This window comes from Doryrhamphus excisus, chromosome 3, assembly GCF_030265055.1.
Source record: "Doryrhamphus excisus isolate RoL2022-K1 chromosome 3, RoL_Dexc_1.0, whole genome shotgun sequence".
NCBI classification, from domain to species: Eukaryota; Metazoa; Chordata; class Actinopteri; order Syngnathiformes; family Syngnathidae; genus Doryrhamphus; species Doryrhamphus excisus.
The window spans coordinates 5,127,736-5,143,050 of NC_080468.1; the positions used below are offsets into that span (position 1 = coordinate 5,127,736).

At 41.5% G+C, this 15,315-nt stretch overlaps 1 protein-coding gene across 4 annotated transcripts in view; it reads right to left on the bottom strand.

Annotated features, from left to right (window-relative positions):
• The window catches only part of tnr (tenascin R (restrictin, janusin)), a 155,755-nt gene that overhangs the window by 48,430 nt on the left and 92,010 nt on the right, over positions 1-15,315 (bottom strand). For all 4 annotated transcript variants that reach the window (XM_058066130.1, XM_058066133.1, XM_058066132.1 and 1 more), the window contains 7 exons: positions 14,711-14,927; positions 14,057-14,157; positions 13,828-13,990; positions 13,233-13,709; positions 5,245-5,364; positions 4,993-5,136; positions 4,126-4,241 (listed from right to left, as the gene is read on the bottom strand). In XM_058066130.1, coding sequence (XP_057922113.1) covers positions 4,126-4,241; positions 4,993-5,136; positions 5,245-5,364; positions 13,233-13,709; positions 13,828-13,990; positions 14,057-14,157; positions 14,711-14,927 — 1,338 coding nt within the window. The remainder of the gene's footprint in view (positions 1-4,125; positions 4,242-4,992; positions 5,137-5,244; positions 5,365-13,232; positions 13,710-13,827; positions 13,991-14,056; positions 14,158-14,710; positions 14,928-15,315) is intronic.

The window sequence follows — 15,315 nt, forward strand, 5'->3', positions numbered from 1 at the left end:
TTTAATTGAATCACTTCAAACATAAGTGCGGGCATCAACAAGTACAAGAGTGATCATTAAATAGCGAGCAATGCTAAACGATTCAACATGAGAGCACATGACGCTCCACCTTCCCGTTTGCTCTTTAGTTGCGATAACTTCCTCCAACAAGGTCATTCCAATAATGTAAAACTGGTATTGTTTCTGAGTATGGTTATGTTGTCACAGAGGAGGAATACCGACTCCTTCATTCATGATTTGTGCGAAATTGAGATGTCATTTTAAGCACAGGGACAGTTTGTTTTGTTTTAGCTTGTTTTTAGGAGACCGGGTGCTTTGTTTGGAGAGACAAGACGTACTGCATTAAAGAGGAATAGCAGTATAAACATAAATCAGGCCAGTAAGAATGTACAACAAATAAAATGCATGAATATTTAGTGGTGTTTCATCACACTGCAGTGTAAGACAACAAAAAAGTGCATTTATCCATCATCTTTAGATTAATACATATGCATCATAAGCAGGCTTTTTTCCATACAAGATGCTGCACACTACCCAATGCCCTGCTTGTTTCCCACAGTATTGAATTTGAGCAGGGTTAATGGGACAGGCGTTATTTAACACAACTTCAAGATGTTATTTGTTATCTATTGATTTCACAACTTGCCCTAACCTTTGATCAACTGTCTTAAAAACTGGTGTTCCTCAGTAAAACATTGATCAGAATGCCTTCTTTGATGATAGGCAATTTATTGTTTGTTTTTTTTGGTGCTTCAAGGGGAAATTTTGCTTGACGGTGGCCATGTTTTTCAAACAACCTCTCTCAAATTTTACAGAAATGTGCTTGTCAGCTCCCTAAAGATGTGTATCAGATTTTGTGGCGATTCAAGTTACAGTGGGTGTTTTGTAGGGCGTGTTGAGCTGTGTGACAAATTAAGTCAATCTGACTTATGGGGTTTAATAAAGGTGTCACCATGTGGTGTATTTAGCAAAAAAGCAAACTCATAACTCACTTATTTGCTAAAACATATAGTTAGAGCGACTCCTTTCTCTCGGTACACCTCCCTGTCTCTTGGACTAAGATTAAGGCTATTACTGTTTTATCACTTGATCTATCCTCTGTCTTTTCTATCCTAACCCAACCAGTGGAGAAACATAGCTGTTACACAGAGCCTGGGTTCTGTTCAAACTCCCCAGAGGGAGTTTTTCCTTGCCTCTGTTGCTAAGTGCTTGCTCTTGTGGGGTTCAGTTGGTTTCTCTTTTTATTTATGAGGAGCGTGATCATAGACCTCATGTGTAAAGTGTTATGAAAATAAAATAAAATGTAATTGAATTGAGGCTGCATGCTGATTGAGTGGTTAGTATGTTGGCCACACAGTCGGGAGATCAGGAGAACCTGGTTTCAAATTTCTGCTCCTATGTGTGGCGTTTGCATGTGTGTGTTCTTCTCTGGGTACTCCAGTTGTGCAAGTTCGTACTTCGAAGTTCAGTTCACATGAATGAATTTCAATTTTGAAAAAAGTTCAGTTCATTAAAAAACCTTTTAGGTGAAAAGGGAGAATTAAAGAACTTGTTTTTAAAAATAAACTATGACATCCATCACCACCTAAAACTGCCTACTGTTTAGAATTATGCATTTTCCTAGTGGAATTGTAGAACAATATTGAATATAAACTGGTTTTATTTATTTATGCTTTTTAGTCTATGCATGTTTATTTTGTCATGTCCTGCAAACAAAAGCCACAACAAATTATCGTGTTGTTTAATGTGATGAAATACGCCGAAATACGTATCCGGAAGTCCCTGGGAGCGCCGAGGCATGAGACCAATCACAGCAAAGTGGGTGTATCTAAGGGTGGGCCGGGGGTGGAGTAAATTAAACAGACCGTTTGGGTAGGAAGCAAAAAGTCCATGGAAATACTGCAGAAAGAGGTGCAGAATCTGGAAGATCTAGAACGCTTTCTGTGCAGGTTATCATGTATACAGTAGCTGCTCTATAGGAATCCACAACTCAATACCAAGCACCAAAAATTTGCAATAATAGGTCCCATTTAAAAATTGCTGGATCGTTACCCAAGTGTGTGCAATGATTTGTGGGTAATGCAGTGTGAAGCCAAGTCCAGCACTTCATGTGTCACACCGCCGGCTGGTAAAATGTTTGCAGTGACAATAACATGCTGTTGGAGCAGGAGTCCAAATATCTCTTGTCAGATAATAAGTGGACCAAAACAGTGGCACTGATTCTCACATAATCTGTACGAGTTCACGTTCAAGTTCTTTATTTAGAAATACATTGTGTTCAGTTCAACATTCTTAGAAAATGAACACATTCATTTGAACCCGTTCAAGCACAAAATTGAATGAATGAGCATACAGACAGGACACATCTCAGAAATGTTATAATCATTAGATAAATGCTACTTATGGACAATTAGTTGCTAGGACAAAAGATGTTTGATGGTAGCCATGTTTTTCAACCATTCATTCATTTTATACCGCTTTTCCTCACGAGGGTCGCGGGGGTGCTGGAGCCTATCCCAGCTGTCTTCGGGTGAGAGGCAGGGTACACCCTGGACTGGTCGCCAGCCAATCACAGGGTACATATAGACAAACAACCATTCACACTCACATTCATACCTATGGACAATTTGGAGTCACCAATTAACCTAGCATGTTTTTGAAATGTGGGAGGAAACCGGAGTACCCGGAGAAAACCCACGCATGCACGGGGAGAACATGCAAACTCCACACAGAGATGGCCGAGGGTGGAATTGAACCCTGGTCTCCTAGCTGTGAGGTTTTTTCAACCAATCTTGCTCAAATTTTTCACACCTGTGATTGTCAGTTCTCTAAAGCCGGGTACCAAATTTCCTGGTGATTCGGCACAACACACTCAAGTTATAGTGTGTATTTTATAGAGCTGTGTAAGAAATTCCAAGTAAATTCGGCTTATGGGATTAAACTTAGAGGTGGAATAACAGCACCAAGGTACCCTGCAACACAGCAGGGGCACCTGTTATGACAGATTTTCACCCTTGTGTTTGGAAGTACAAGTAGAAATGTTCCAGAAAAAAACCCATACAGTCAGTGTATAATCAACATCTGAATTTAAAGAATGTCAATGTTTGGCAATTTTTTCCCCTTGCTTTATTGATTAGCTGGAAGCGGTGAAAAAAACATGAGCTGTCTGCTGTGCTTGTTAAAGACAGGGTGTGAAGTCCACCCCCTACTCTCTCACGGTCTGTTTTTTTTTTTTTTTTTTAAAGGACAGCAAATTAGACACGTGTTTGCATAAGCAAAGGCTTTAACGCACATCTCCATTAGGAGATTGTCAAAATTCACAATCCCCATTGCTGGATTAAATCCACAAGAGGGGGCTGGGACTGCAAACTCTTAATGTGATTTCCCCAGTGGCTGCAAACGTGGCGGGTGGGGACTGGTGAGGGAGGATCGTTTGCAGGGAAGAGAACAAGGCAAAAGAGGTGAAGGAAGATGGAGGTTACCTTCAGGGCAAGGCAGTAGTTTGGAGTTCACAGCGAGGAGGTGGAAAATGGAGAGTAAAAAGGAGATGGAGGGATGAGTGGGGCATTACTAGGAAGAGAGAGACAGAGAAAGAAGGGGCGGGGGGTAACATGAAAGATTGGAGCATGAAGAAGAGGAAGAAAGTGCTAAAAGCAATGAAATGAAATTAGGCGAGGCTCTGCTTTTGTATGTTGAAAGAAATACAAAAAAAAAAACATCTTAACATCAGATTTAAGGCACACCAAAGCATATCTCCCCCAGAGGAGACCTTAAAGGAGAAAACCAATTACTCAGAGAGGGCATGAGATTAAAGTGGCCAGAGTACCTGGGAGTTTACAGCCAGATTTAGAAAGAGAGCTTTTTGATTACTGGCTTTGAACCTGTTATGGCTGCGCTTTGACATAGAGTTACACTCTCTAAGGTCTTACTGGATCATCCAATATAGCCAATAAGTTCAAGACAATCCTCCCATTTAATTCAAAATGGGATTCCGGTGAGGGAAATCAACACATTCCCATATTTTGATGTAGTGATGTCAATAGTTTAAAAGTACAAATCAAGCCATTGTGTTATTTTTGGGATGCAACACTTGTCATTGTAGACTCGGTTTGTGTCACGCTGTACCTTGGGTATGAAGCTGATCTCCCAGCCATCGAAGGAATTGTAGAAAGGTTGCCACTGGACCTCCACTGACGTCTCTGTGATGGATTTGAAGACTAAACCAACCGGATTGGAGAGGTCTGGTGTGAAAGTGAGAGACGTATTATAGTTGCACGGCCCATGAATCACATCCATCTCACGCTAAAGGTGTGCAATACTGAACTTTGCGCTCATGAATTTATTTGTCTGGTCAATTGCTCATGTGTCTTAAAGCATTTCTTACGCCATTACACTTTACTGAAGTCACATGGTTAACGAGTGGTCTTGCTTGATCTTTATCAATGTACCATGACTGCTGTAATTTTACCCACAGTGTTTATTTCCCTAAACCATAAAGAGGATTCACTAACAATCGGAGGGATGCTGTGATTTCTGAAACTCAGGGTAAGAAGCATTCATACATATAAAAATCAACCCGATTCATCCAGATAATAAGCTCATTCACATGTCGGCTATCTATTAGAACTTTATTTAAAAAAAAGTACTGTAATGCCATATTTTCTGTGACAGTTTTCCCATCCATCCATATTTTTATTTTTATTTTTATTTTTATTTTTATTTTTATTTTTATTTTTATTTTTATTTTTATTTTTATTTTTATTTTTATTTTTATTAACATTTGAAGAAACAAAAATGATAGGAAAATGTAATAAATGCTTTACTGTCTGTGTAAGTGTGGAAAGACACCACCACAGAGTGTTTGTGTTTGTGATGGTATATGAGGACAAGTAGCAGGTGACACTCCATCTCACTCCCTCTATGCTATGAAAACATGTACCAGATTGTTTTCAGATTTTATGAAAAATGAATAAAACATGACGCCACACTTACAGGTTGTGACAGTGATGCTGGCAGGGACACTGATGCTGTTGTTAATGACCGCAAACACATTGATGTTGTACTCCAAGCCCGCTTCCAGGTCTGAGATAGTGCAGGATGTGGTATTCCCCGGCATCCGCATTTCGAGTTGGACACCTAAGAAATAGGAAAGCTTGACCTTTTCAGTTTTCAAGAAGTGTATTTGTCAGCAGATTTCATCCAGCGTGTGCTCTGACATTCCGGCCATTCCATCTCCAGACTCACCTCCTGGGCTGCTTGGTGTGTAGGTCACGAGGAAATCTGTCAGAACAACAGAACCTTCCCATTCCAGCTCGATAGCTGTATCTGTTACTGCTCGGATCTTCAGGTTCATGGCAGGGGCCACTGCAAAATGAGAACCAGTGAATGTGATTAGAGATGGAAAGAAAACCACGATGTAGTGTACTGCCAGAGAAAATGCCACAAAGGATGGTTAAATCTGCAAGGACTCGTGCACCGGAAGGTTGGGGAACAGACGCCACAAACAACAGATCAATATGTGAACAATACAGAGAGATATTGAAAATCCGGGCGATTTCTAAAGCAATTCAAATTTACAGTATTTCCCTTCACACTACCACTATTCCCTTGAGTTAGGCATTTCAAAATAATCAGCCTTTGCACAAATTGCTACAAAATCTTCAACAAACTGAAATGCCTGTGCTTGTGATTAACGAAGATGTAGTCACCCATGCAATTCCGACTGCATATCAAAGATATTTTGCACTCTTGTTTTGTTTTCGCAGACATCGGGCAAACGGTGCTCATATTTTGAAGGACGGTCACAGAAGTGTGTTCTGTGTGTGTGTATTTCTTCAAGTGAATATGTGCAGCATTTTCGATGTGTAGACCTCCAAATCACCATCTGCTGCTGCTCAGTGAGAACACAAAATGCACAATATGTGTTGCACCAAATTAGTATACTTGCCAGTGACGTCAGAAAAAGTCGCTAGATTTGTCACGAGTCGCAACATCGGTGAGGCAAGTCTGAAAGATTTTACACTATACCAGCGCAGCAAAATCATCAGCATAATTGGACCAAAAGTGTGAATGCACCCTCAAACAAGCATTAAACCCAAACATTCATTGTCTTGGTATCATCACCTGTCAACTTTCCAAATCTGCTGTTTCTAAACAAAAAGTACAGCTAGCAGAAGTCCAGAGCCATCTGCTTTGTTCCTTCCAAGCCAATGAAAAGGAACGCATCGGCAACAAGAGGCCAAGTGTTCACACGAGAGGGAGAGCACAGTCCTTCATCCAGGTTGAAGAGGCAATCGTGAAGTCAAGTCATGCGCCGGGAGGAGGTGGTGTGTACGGAATTTAAATTGAGGCTGCATAAACAAGAGTGTTTACAGTGCCTTCTGCCAAAAACAATGAGGGCGGAAGAGGGGAAACAGGTGAAGGACAGGGTCTGGAAAATTAAACAAATGACAACACCGGTTAGAGTGTACGAAATGAGGATGTACAATCAGACTGCCGCCATTGTGACGAAATGTCAGTACCAAAAGGGTGTTTGGTATGATCCCATCCTCATCATCTGTGCATCCTGTGATATTAGTCTCCACCACACAGAGCTGAATCCTCCACAGGGAGCCTTTGGACACTTTAGTGGCCTTTTTAGCTACCTCCTCACACACTTGACAGATGGCCACAGGCTGTTTACCATTTTGCTCACTTCTGGCAGCGATTCTGCATCAGAGATTGGGGCTTCTGACTCATTCACTTAAGAAAGATTTATATATTTCAAACACTTGGAGCGTCATCAAGTATATGAAGGTAATAACACTTCAGTACAACAGCAGTAATCCAAAGGCGACAGAAGAGATGTAATGATGAGGACACACTGGTTGTGAAATGCAGAAGATGATTGTAAAGGAAAGAAAGAAAATGAAGGTCGAACATGCAAATGAACAGAACTTGCAGAAGCAATGGAAGTCTCTATCGCACCAATTAAAAATACATGGCTGTTCTACATGGCAAAATCATTCATTCATTCATTCATTCATTTTCTCCCGCTTTTCATCACGAGGGTCGCGGGGGTGCTGGAGCCTATCCCAGCTGTCTTTGGGCGAGAGGCGGGGTACACCCTGGACTGGTCACCAGCCAATCACAGGGCACATATAGACAAACAACCATTCACACTCACATTCATACCTATGGACAATTTGGAGTCGCCAATTAACTTAGCATGTTTTTGGAATGTGGGAGGAAACCGGAGTACCCGAAGAAAACCCACGCATGAGGGTGGAATTGAACCCTGGTCTCCTAGCTGTGAGGTCTGCGCGCTAACCACTCGACCGCCGTGCATCAATCAAAATCAATGATTAAGTAATTTAAATACAATTCTACACTCGTTGGTTGGTTTTTGAGTTGAGTGGAGGTTTTTGAAGTGAGTGGAGGTTTCTGGAGCATTCTTATTCCACAAAGTATCCTTCCTAAAGGCTTGCTGCAACCTGCTGAAGGTGAGTCTTAAAGTCTCATTAGATGTAATCAGTATTCTATCATAGGCAGCTAGAGCTGCTTCTACCAAACTGAAAACATTGATGGTAAAATGTGTAGCTGACAACAAAGGTCGGCAAATCATTAGCACTCACCTTCGGGAGGGGGGTGCTTGGATAATAGTCTTCTTGCAAATCCACTTATGTGAAATTGTTCAGGCAAGGTACAACAAGGTTTATAAAGGCATAGCCACCACAACGTAAAGGATATGCTAGGATACGGCTGTTTGTGGCTGGCTGGGAGATGTGAAGTCACCAGTTGGCATCATACTTTCAGCTGCCGTCAGCAGAAAACGTTTTTGATTTGAAATCAGATGTGACGGGACAATTAAATCATTCACTGCCAAAGACATCTACGTATAGATGTGGGAGGGGGAAATAGTTCTGTTTTCCTCCGATTGGCAGCAACAGCTTGGATATGAAGACGCAAGTTGCTGAAATGCGTGCTGACAGAGGGAAATGGCGACAAACTCGCCAGAGACAAAAATACAGGCAGCTTACACTCTACACAGAGTTTGTCTGTCGCGAACACGAAGGATAGGCGTGAGTTTGGTGATGCCGTTGTTGTTGTTGTTTGTCTATGAATAGTTTGTGGTCTTTTTTCTGAACAGTCTAAAGTCCAAAGTTACTTCTCATAGTTGAAATATTTATGTAGTCCTAATACGCCACATAATGTGGGTCTTGGAAGTTAAGAAACATGCCCAAAAACTCTGGCAGTATGGAGCTCTCTTCGCTGAAAATGGCTGGCAGTGAATGAGTTGATATAGATAAAAATGCACATATTGGTTCAGATGGTTACATTAAAAAGTGGTTGTCTTGATTGCTTATTGCATTGAAATGTGTCTGACACTCCTGCCTGTGAGGTATTGATGACATGCACGCACTTCACGCCTGTCAACCAAATTACCACTACACCGGGCGCGCTTCATTTGTGCAGAGAATAGATCAGGTCGGAGTTGGCATGCACTCCTTACACAATAAATTTGACTGAAATTCATCTGTATTGTCTTATTTAGTTATGATGTGGATTTCTTTTAATTAGGCTTAATTGGGTTTGCTATGGTTTTGTTGGTGCTAATACAGTATTGTTTGTTAATCGGACCTCCGGTGTAGCTGCTTTTGGTTGTCCAGGTCAGGGTAGGGACGAGGCGGCTCATCCAATTTGATACTTTTCTACAAACTGTAACTTTTGAACTGTTATAGAGAAGGAGCTATGTGAGTGGCCGTGGTCCCACTGTGGCTCACACAGATCATAACCGTTTGACCTTCCTGTGCTCTTTGAGCAGGCCAAAGCAGCCGCTGATGAGATGGGCTCTCTCCTTTAATCCTATAGTCTGTACATTAGGGTGAGGATTACATTGTGGCTGAAGTGCTGTCTTGTATCCCTGTAGTATAAAAGGTAGCTGAGTATTCTTCTGTGATCTGTTGGGGTGGTGCGGTGATCACCGTCTTTTGGGGGGAGGTGTTACGGTCCCCAGGGTCCTCTTGGGTTGCCGTTTGCTGAGTGGGAAATCTGGAGCACCGGTGGCGGCTCCCTCAAACTGGGGGACATGCTGCAAGTCATCCACCCAAATTTGGTTTGGTAGTTTTTGTTGACAACATACGCAACATACATATACACTCTACACTCTACACCAGGGGTGGGCAAATATTTTGACTCGTGGGCCGCATTGAGTTAACAAAATTGTCCGGGGGGCCAGAACATATATTTAACACACACACACTATTTTATGCTTATTTATTAATTATTTGTCAAATTTTATCTGTATAAGTTATACTATCAGCTGTATGTTGTCATGTCCCTTTTCTCATCAGACCACATCAAACTATGTCATTTAATTTTACAGTTTTGTTGTTTTTTTTTTTTTACTAAATAAGACATCCAACATGCAAGTCATGTTGCCAGTTTGTATGTTAAAAGTTGAAATTCTTGAAAAGTTGAAAACCTGGGGGCCGGATTCAAGCCATTGGTGGGCCGCATGTGGCCCCCGGGCCGTAGTTTGCCCAGCCCTGCTCTACACTATATATTGTACTGAAATGTATGTACGTTGTCTTATTATTTAGTTGATATGTGGATTTGGTTCAATTAAAAATAAATTAAAAAAAAAATAAAAAAAAAAAATAAAAAAATAAATTAAATAAATTAAATTAAATAATGGGGTTTACTTTGGATGAGTTGGTGCTAATACAGTAGTGTTTGTTAAATGTATCTCCAGTGTGTCTCCTTTTGGTTGTAGCCCTTGAACCAGGTCATAACACCATTTATTAATGGATTAATGCCTGTGTATTGAGTCATTTTTGTACAATCGTCTATCGTTTGTGTTTTAATCTTTAATTACTGTAGTTCCAGACCCAATCATGTACATTTCAATATTAATTTCCAATGCAGTAATTTCAATATTACTGTTGAATATTACTATTAAATGAAATATTGTCATAGTTACAGTATTGAAAACATGTTTATGACTTTCGAAATACAGCATTTAACATAAGAACTCCATAGACATGCAATGACACCCTTATAGTAGCCTTTACACTCCCATTATTCTTTATTTACACAACATTGCGCATGCTATACGAGATCACTGCAGGGACATCATGGATGGCCACCCCTGGCATAGCAAACTTCTGAGCTAACTAGATGGCGTCTTGAACATTCATTCATTCATTTTCCACCGCTTATCTACCGCGGGGGTGCTGGAGCCTATTCCAGCTGTCTTCGGGCGAGAGGCGGGGTACACCCTGGACTGGTCGCCAGCCAATCACTGAGCATATATAGACAAACAACCATTCACACTCAATATGGAGTCAATTAACCTAGCATGTTTTTGGAATGTGGGAGGAAACCAGAGTATCCGGAGAAAACCCACGCATGCACGGGTAGAACATGCAAATTGGAATTGAATTCGGATCTCCTAGCTAACCACTCGTCCGCCGTGCAGCCAGGATGACTGTATATTGAAACAAAATTTGAATATATTTTGGTTCACTACCTAACATTCATCGCAACAACAAAAAAACTACTGAGCTGCACACAAGGAATATGTGAATTTGTGCAAATTACTGATGAATTACACAACAAATCCTATAGATTGTTATGCATTTTGTTCCTACGAGGCAAACCATGAATCCAGATTAGCTGTGAGATTTTCCGTAAAATCTGTAAAAAGATACACAACACGATTCTCTACTCAACATCCAACATGCACTTGAATTTCTTTTCCAACTGCAACATTGAAGTGAGTGTGAAATACTGTCAAGATGAAATACCGCTGCTCAGTTCAAGTTGGTTGCTTTGTGGGTGGACATGATGAGTATGTAAAGATACACATCCTCTTATCTCATGCCTGAAGCAGCCAATTTTAAGTCAACAGCCACCATTATTCTTCACAGTGGGAGGGTAAAGGCCAGCAGAAACACACTCCGCTTTCCACATTCTTTTAATATCATACAACACTTAAGCCTGTCGAGCAAGAGGTCTCTGGTAATGGCTTTGTTTTGTATTCAGCAAAAAGCGCCGCCTATTTCCATGTCTAATTGCAGATGAAATTAGCATTTCAGCCCACCTCACATGGCTATAAATAGGACGGGAGCGAGGACAGATCAACCTGAGAATTCCGTCTATATGCCATCCACTCTCCTGTCTGTCCTCATCCATCACCGCTTTGACAGCCGCATCCCAAACGGCAGAGGAGGATCTGATATTTGGCGTGGAGGTGCACGGAACAGAGGCTGGCCAGACTCGGCTGCGACTAATGTGACGGTTCTCTCCCAGGATGAATGTGACGTTTGACAAATGAATGCTGCTACACCTTGTGCTGTCCTGCTAGTCACCCACACATCGCCACGTGCATTTAAATGAGGCAGGCAACTTGAAAAAAAAAAATAAAAAAGGACTTTTAGCCCTTTACATGTAATTTTCTACTCCAGAACCCATAGCATAAATGCATCTGTGATCTGTGGGGTTAGATTAAAATACTACGCCAGGTGGCTAAATTGGTTATGTCCAAGTGAAATGAGATTTAGCTAGCTGCTGACACATGATGCACATACTGTATGTTCATACCTGCTGATTTATTGCCATATGGTGGAAATAACTGGCCAACTCAAATTTCATGACTAAATAGTAGCATGATAAATTGTTAAAGATGCATCACTGGTTATGCTTAAAATTGACATACAGTAAAACCTTGACTTCTGAAAACCTCATTATACAAAAAATTCCGAATATGAAACAGGCTTGGAATATAATTCCGTCCCATTTCACGAAATAACATTCCAAATATGAAAACAGAAATCCAAAGTGTTGCCCCAAAAGTGCAGCGGTCCTCCCAGAATTAATTTGGTAGCATCACATGAAGGCTTTGTTGTGCCCTCCCATTGGCTATCTCTGTTATCTCCTAGAATCCTCAGCAATGCTCTGGAATAGCATAGCTCCCATTCATTGTCGTAAGTTTTTTTCTGCTATGAATTTCGAGGAAAAATAACCATTGGGCCTTAAAAAAAGTGAAGACAATAAAACAAAGTAGAAAAGTTAATTCATTCATTCATTTTCTACCACTTTTTCCTCACGGGGGTCGCGGGGGTGCTGGAGCCTATCCCAGCTGTCTTCGGGCGAGAGGCTGGGTACACCCCGGACTGGTCGCCAGCCAATCACAGGGCACATATAGACAAACAACCATTCACACTCACATTCATACCTATGGACAATTTGGAGTCGACAATTAACCTAGCATGTTTTTGGAATGTGGGAGGAAACCGGAGTACCCGGAGAAAACCCACGCATGCACGGGGAGAACATGCAAACTCCACACAGAGATGGCCGAGGATGGAATTGAACTCTGGTCTCCTAAGTAAAATTAGATAAACTTAAGTATGATATCTGCCGTCTGTCAAAACACTGTTCTCCTTCTTCTCCGCCATCAAGCTCACATCGAAGGGTAAAGTTTTATTTTTCATTCATATTAATTATTTTATCATTGTTTTTAATATTTATAACATGTAAATCATTATTAAAGAACATATTTGTTTCGAGTGGTAACGGTATTTATACTGCTATGACTGTTGGGCTGGTACAAATTACTCCATTTATAGGATAAATCTTGTCCATAATAAGAAAATTCCTAGACATGAAAGCCCCTCTGGAACAAATTAATTTCTTTATCTTGCGGTATCACTGTATTATACATTTTTTCCACTGATTGAAATAGTTGAGAAATATCTAAATAACATATTTGGTGCAAGGTTCAACAACAGCAGCACAACAGAACAAACCAGCTAAACAGCTTTGTTAAGAGCAGACAATTTTGCCAGGCTGTCTTTTGTCATGCAATGACAGTCCACTCTGCTCCCCTCTATTGCAGTAGCAATCAGGCATGATGCGCCGGCTCTTTAAGGGATGAGAGACGGAGTGTTTAGTGTGAGCGGCCTAGCGTTGAAATAAAAACTACAATGCAAGACTTATTTCTATGGAGAGAAAGAAGATAATGTTCACCTTGGGAACAGCAGACAGAGGAGCTGAGCTACTGACAAAGGTCTGGAGCCTGAGTAGGAACAGCTAACGTTGGTAAATAAAGTTAATCCACTTTTCTCCGACGTCCTCTGAGATATTAATGTGTGACATTCTGTGCATCCAACAATACTTGGTTTTGACATGATATTATGTTGCCTTTAAAATCGACGTTTTTCGATTTCAAAAAAGGCAGATTGACCTACCAGAGTTGCAGTCATCTCCAGCAAAGCCATCCTGGCAAACGCAGAAGCCCTCCTTGCAGATTCCCTTCTTGCTGCAGTTGTTGGCACAGTACACCAATGAGCAGTCCTCCCCCACGTATCCGGGCCGGCACTGGCATGTACTGTTCACGCACAACCCCTGGTCTGAGCAGTCGTTCACGCACCTCCCGACCATGCAGTCCTCGCCGGAGAAGGAGTCCTCACACACGCACTCCCCGTCGATGCACAAGCCGCGGCCCGAGCAGTCAGCCGGACACCGAGGTTCAGAGCAGTTTTCTCCTGAGAAGTCACGGTCGCACACGCATTCACCCTCGATGCACACACCCTGGCCGGAGCAGTCATCGGGGCACCGTGGTTCTGAGCAGTTTTTGCCGCTCCAGCCTTCGTCACATATGCAGCCACACAGCTCCAAGCTGAAGCTGCCGTGGCCGTTGCAACCTGGGAAATAGTCGAAACGGCCTGGGAAATATTTAACAAGAAATAATATTACCAGAAATCGCTTTATACAAATCTCATCCAAGCACTGGAAGACTGAGGGTGAACTAAGGTGTTTGTGTTCCAGCTAAAGACCACTCACCAATAGCTGGGTTCTCTCCACAGCAACCGCTTCCACATTGAGCCCGGAGCATGGACACCTCTCTCTCCAGCATCTCCACCTTTGTGATAAGCTGCTGGATTGTGACAGTCGCCGGACAGCCACAGGCCGCTTTTGGGATGTTGATACGGTGAGTAAATGTTACCTGAAAGCAAATTTTGGTGGGGTTTAGGGAATGTGATTGCCTTCATTGATGAACAATAAAACATACCTGGCTGTCAGCATCCATTGTCTGTTCAGTATACTCTGTTGGTGCAACTGAGTCCAGTGGGCCTTCTACAGATGCTCTGGAACCAAGTTCAGCACGGGGGCCTCGGAGAGAACGGAAAGAGTAAGACTTTATACTAGAATTAATACTTGTCATGAACATATATTAAGAAAATTGTATGCATCACAGAATTGAACCTACAAATATTAAAGATGCTAACCTTCCTGATTTCTGGTAGTGACCAGGAGACAGAAAATCAGTTCAATTCCCAACTAATGTAGCCCTTCAATTTCATCTGCATGTGCCTCAATGCTGTAACGTGGGCACATTTTTTGACTCGCGGTCTGCATTGACCGGGGGACAGATTATATATTGTATGTGTATAATTAATACTATAATATAAGAGTCCACCTGGAATAATGTGTCTTATTTTATGTAAAAGTGTCTGCCCTCCCCTGCTCTAGGGTGTAGCGATTTCTACACCCTCTTTAACTTCACTTGGTCACGGAAACTCAGTGAATTGAACATTCCTTTATATAAAGTTATTTGGAGTTGATGCAAAATTAAAGAATAGGCAGCGGACTTGAACTAGCCCTTGCATCTGTGTGTGAATAATAGTCCAATACCTTAACAAGGAAAAAAATCAATTAGCCTCACCATCTCCTGGCCCGGGTGGTGCAGAGGCGTCAAGGTCGACCGAGCATAGAGACTCAACGGGTACGTTAATGTTATAAACATGATTGAAGACCAAAGGTTGCTCCTGCATTGTCTGGTTGGCTGAGGAAGCTGGGGTACCACCATCTGGGATCTGTCTCCTCAATCGGGTGGTCCTGACCAACTTGTTGTCTCCGGATGGAGCGGCATGAGCAGCATCCTAGGGAGGGAGACAATAATGTGCGTTGTACTCGCTTTCTGTTTTAATGTATTTCAATTTTTGAAATACAGTGGAACCTCCGAAGTCAACAAGTCTAAACTTTTTTTCCTCTCCATAGCAACACAATGTAAAGTGACTTCATCTGTTCCAGGCTTAAATCCCCCCCCTACCAACATAAACATTTGATTGATTGTTCAAGCAATATTTTGTACATAAGGTAAGTCATAAGTTTAAAGTGCATACATTTAAGTAAAATAAAACTAAAATAAAGCATAAGCATGTTTTTTTGTTTAAGCGATGCTTTTTAACAGTTGTTTACTTCTATGAAACAACAAAAACAACACATGAAAAAAAGGTTTTGATGATAAAATAACTACATTTATTCACA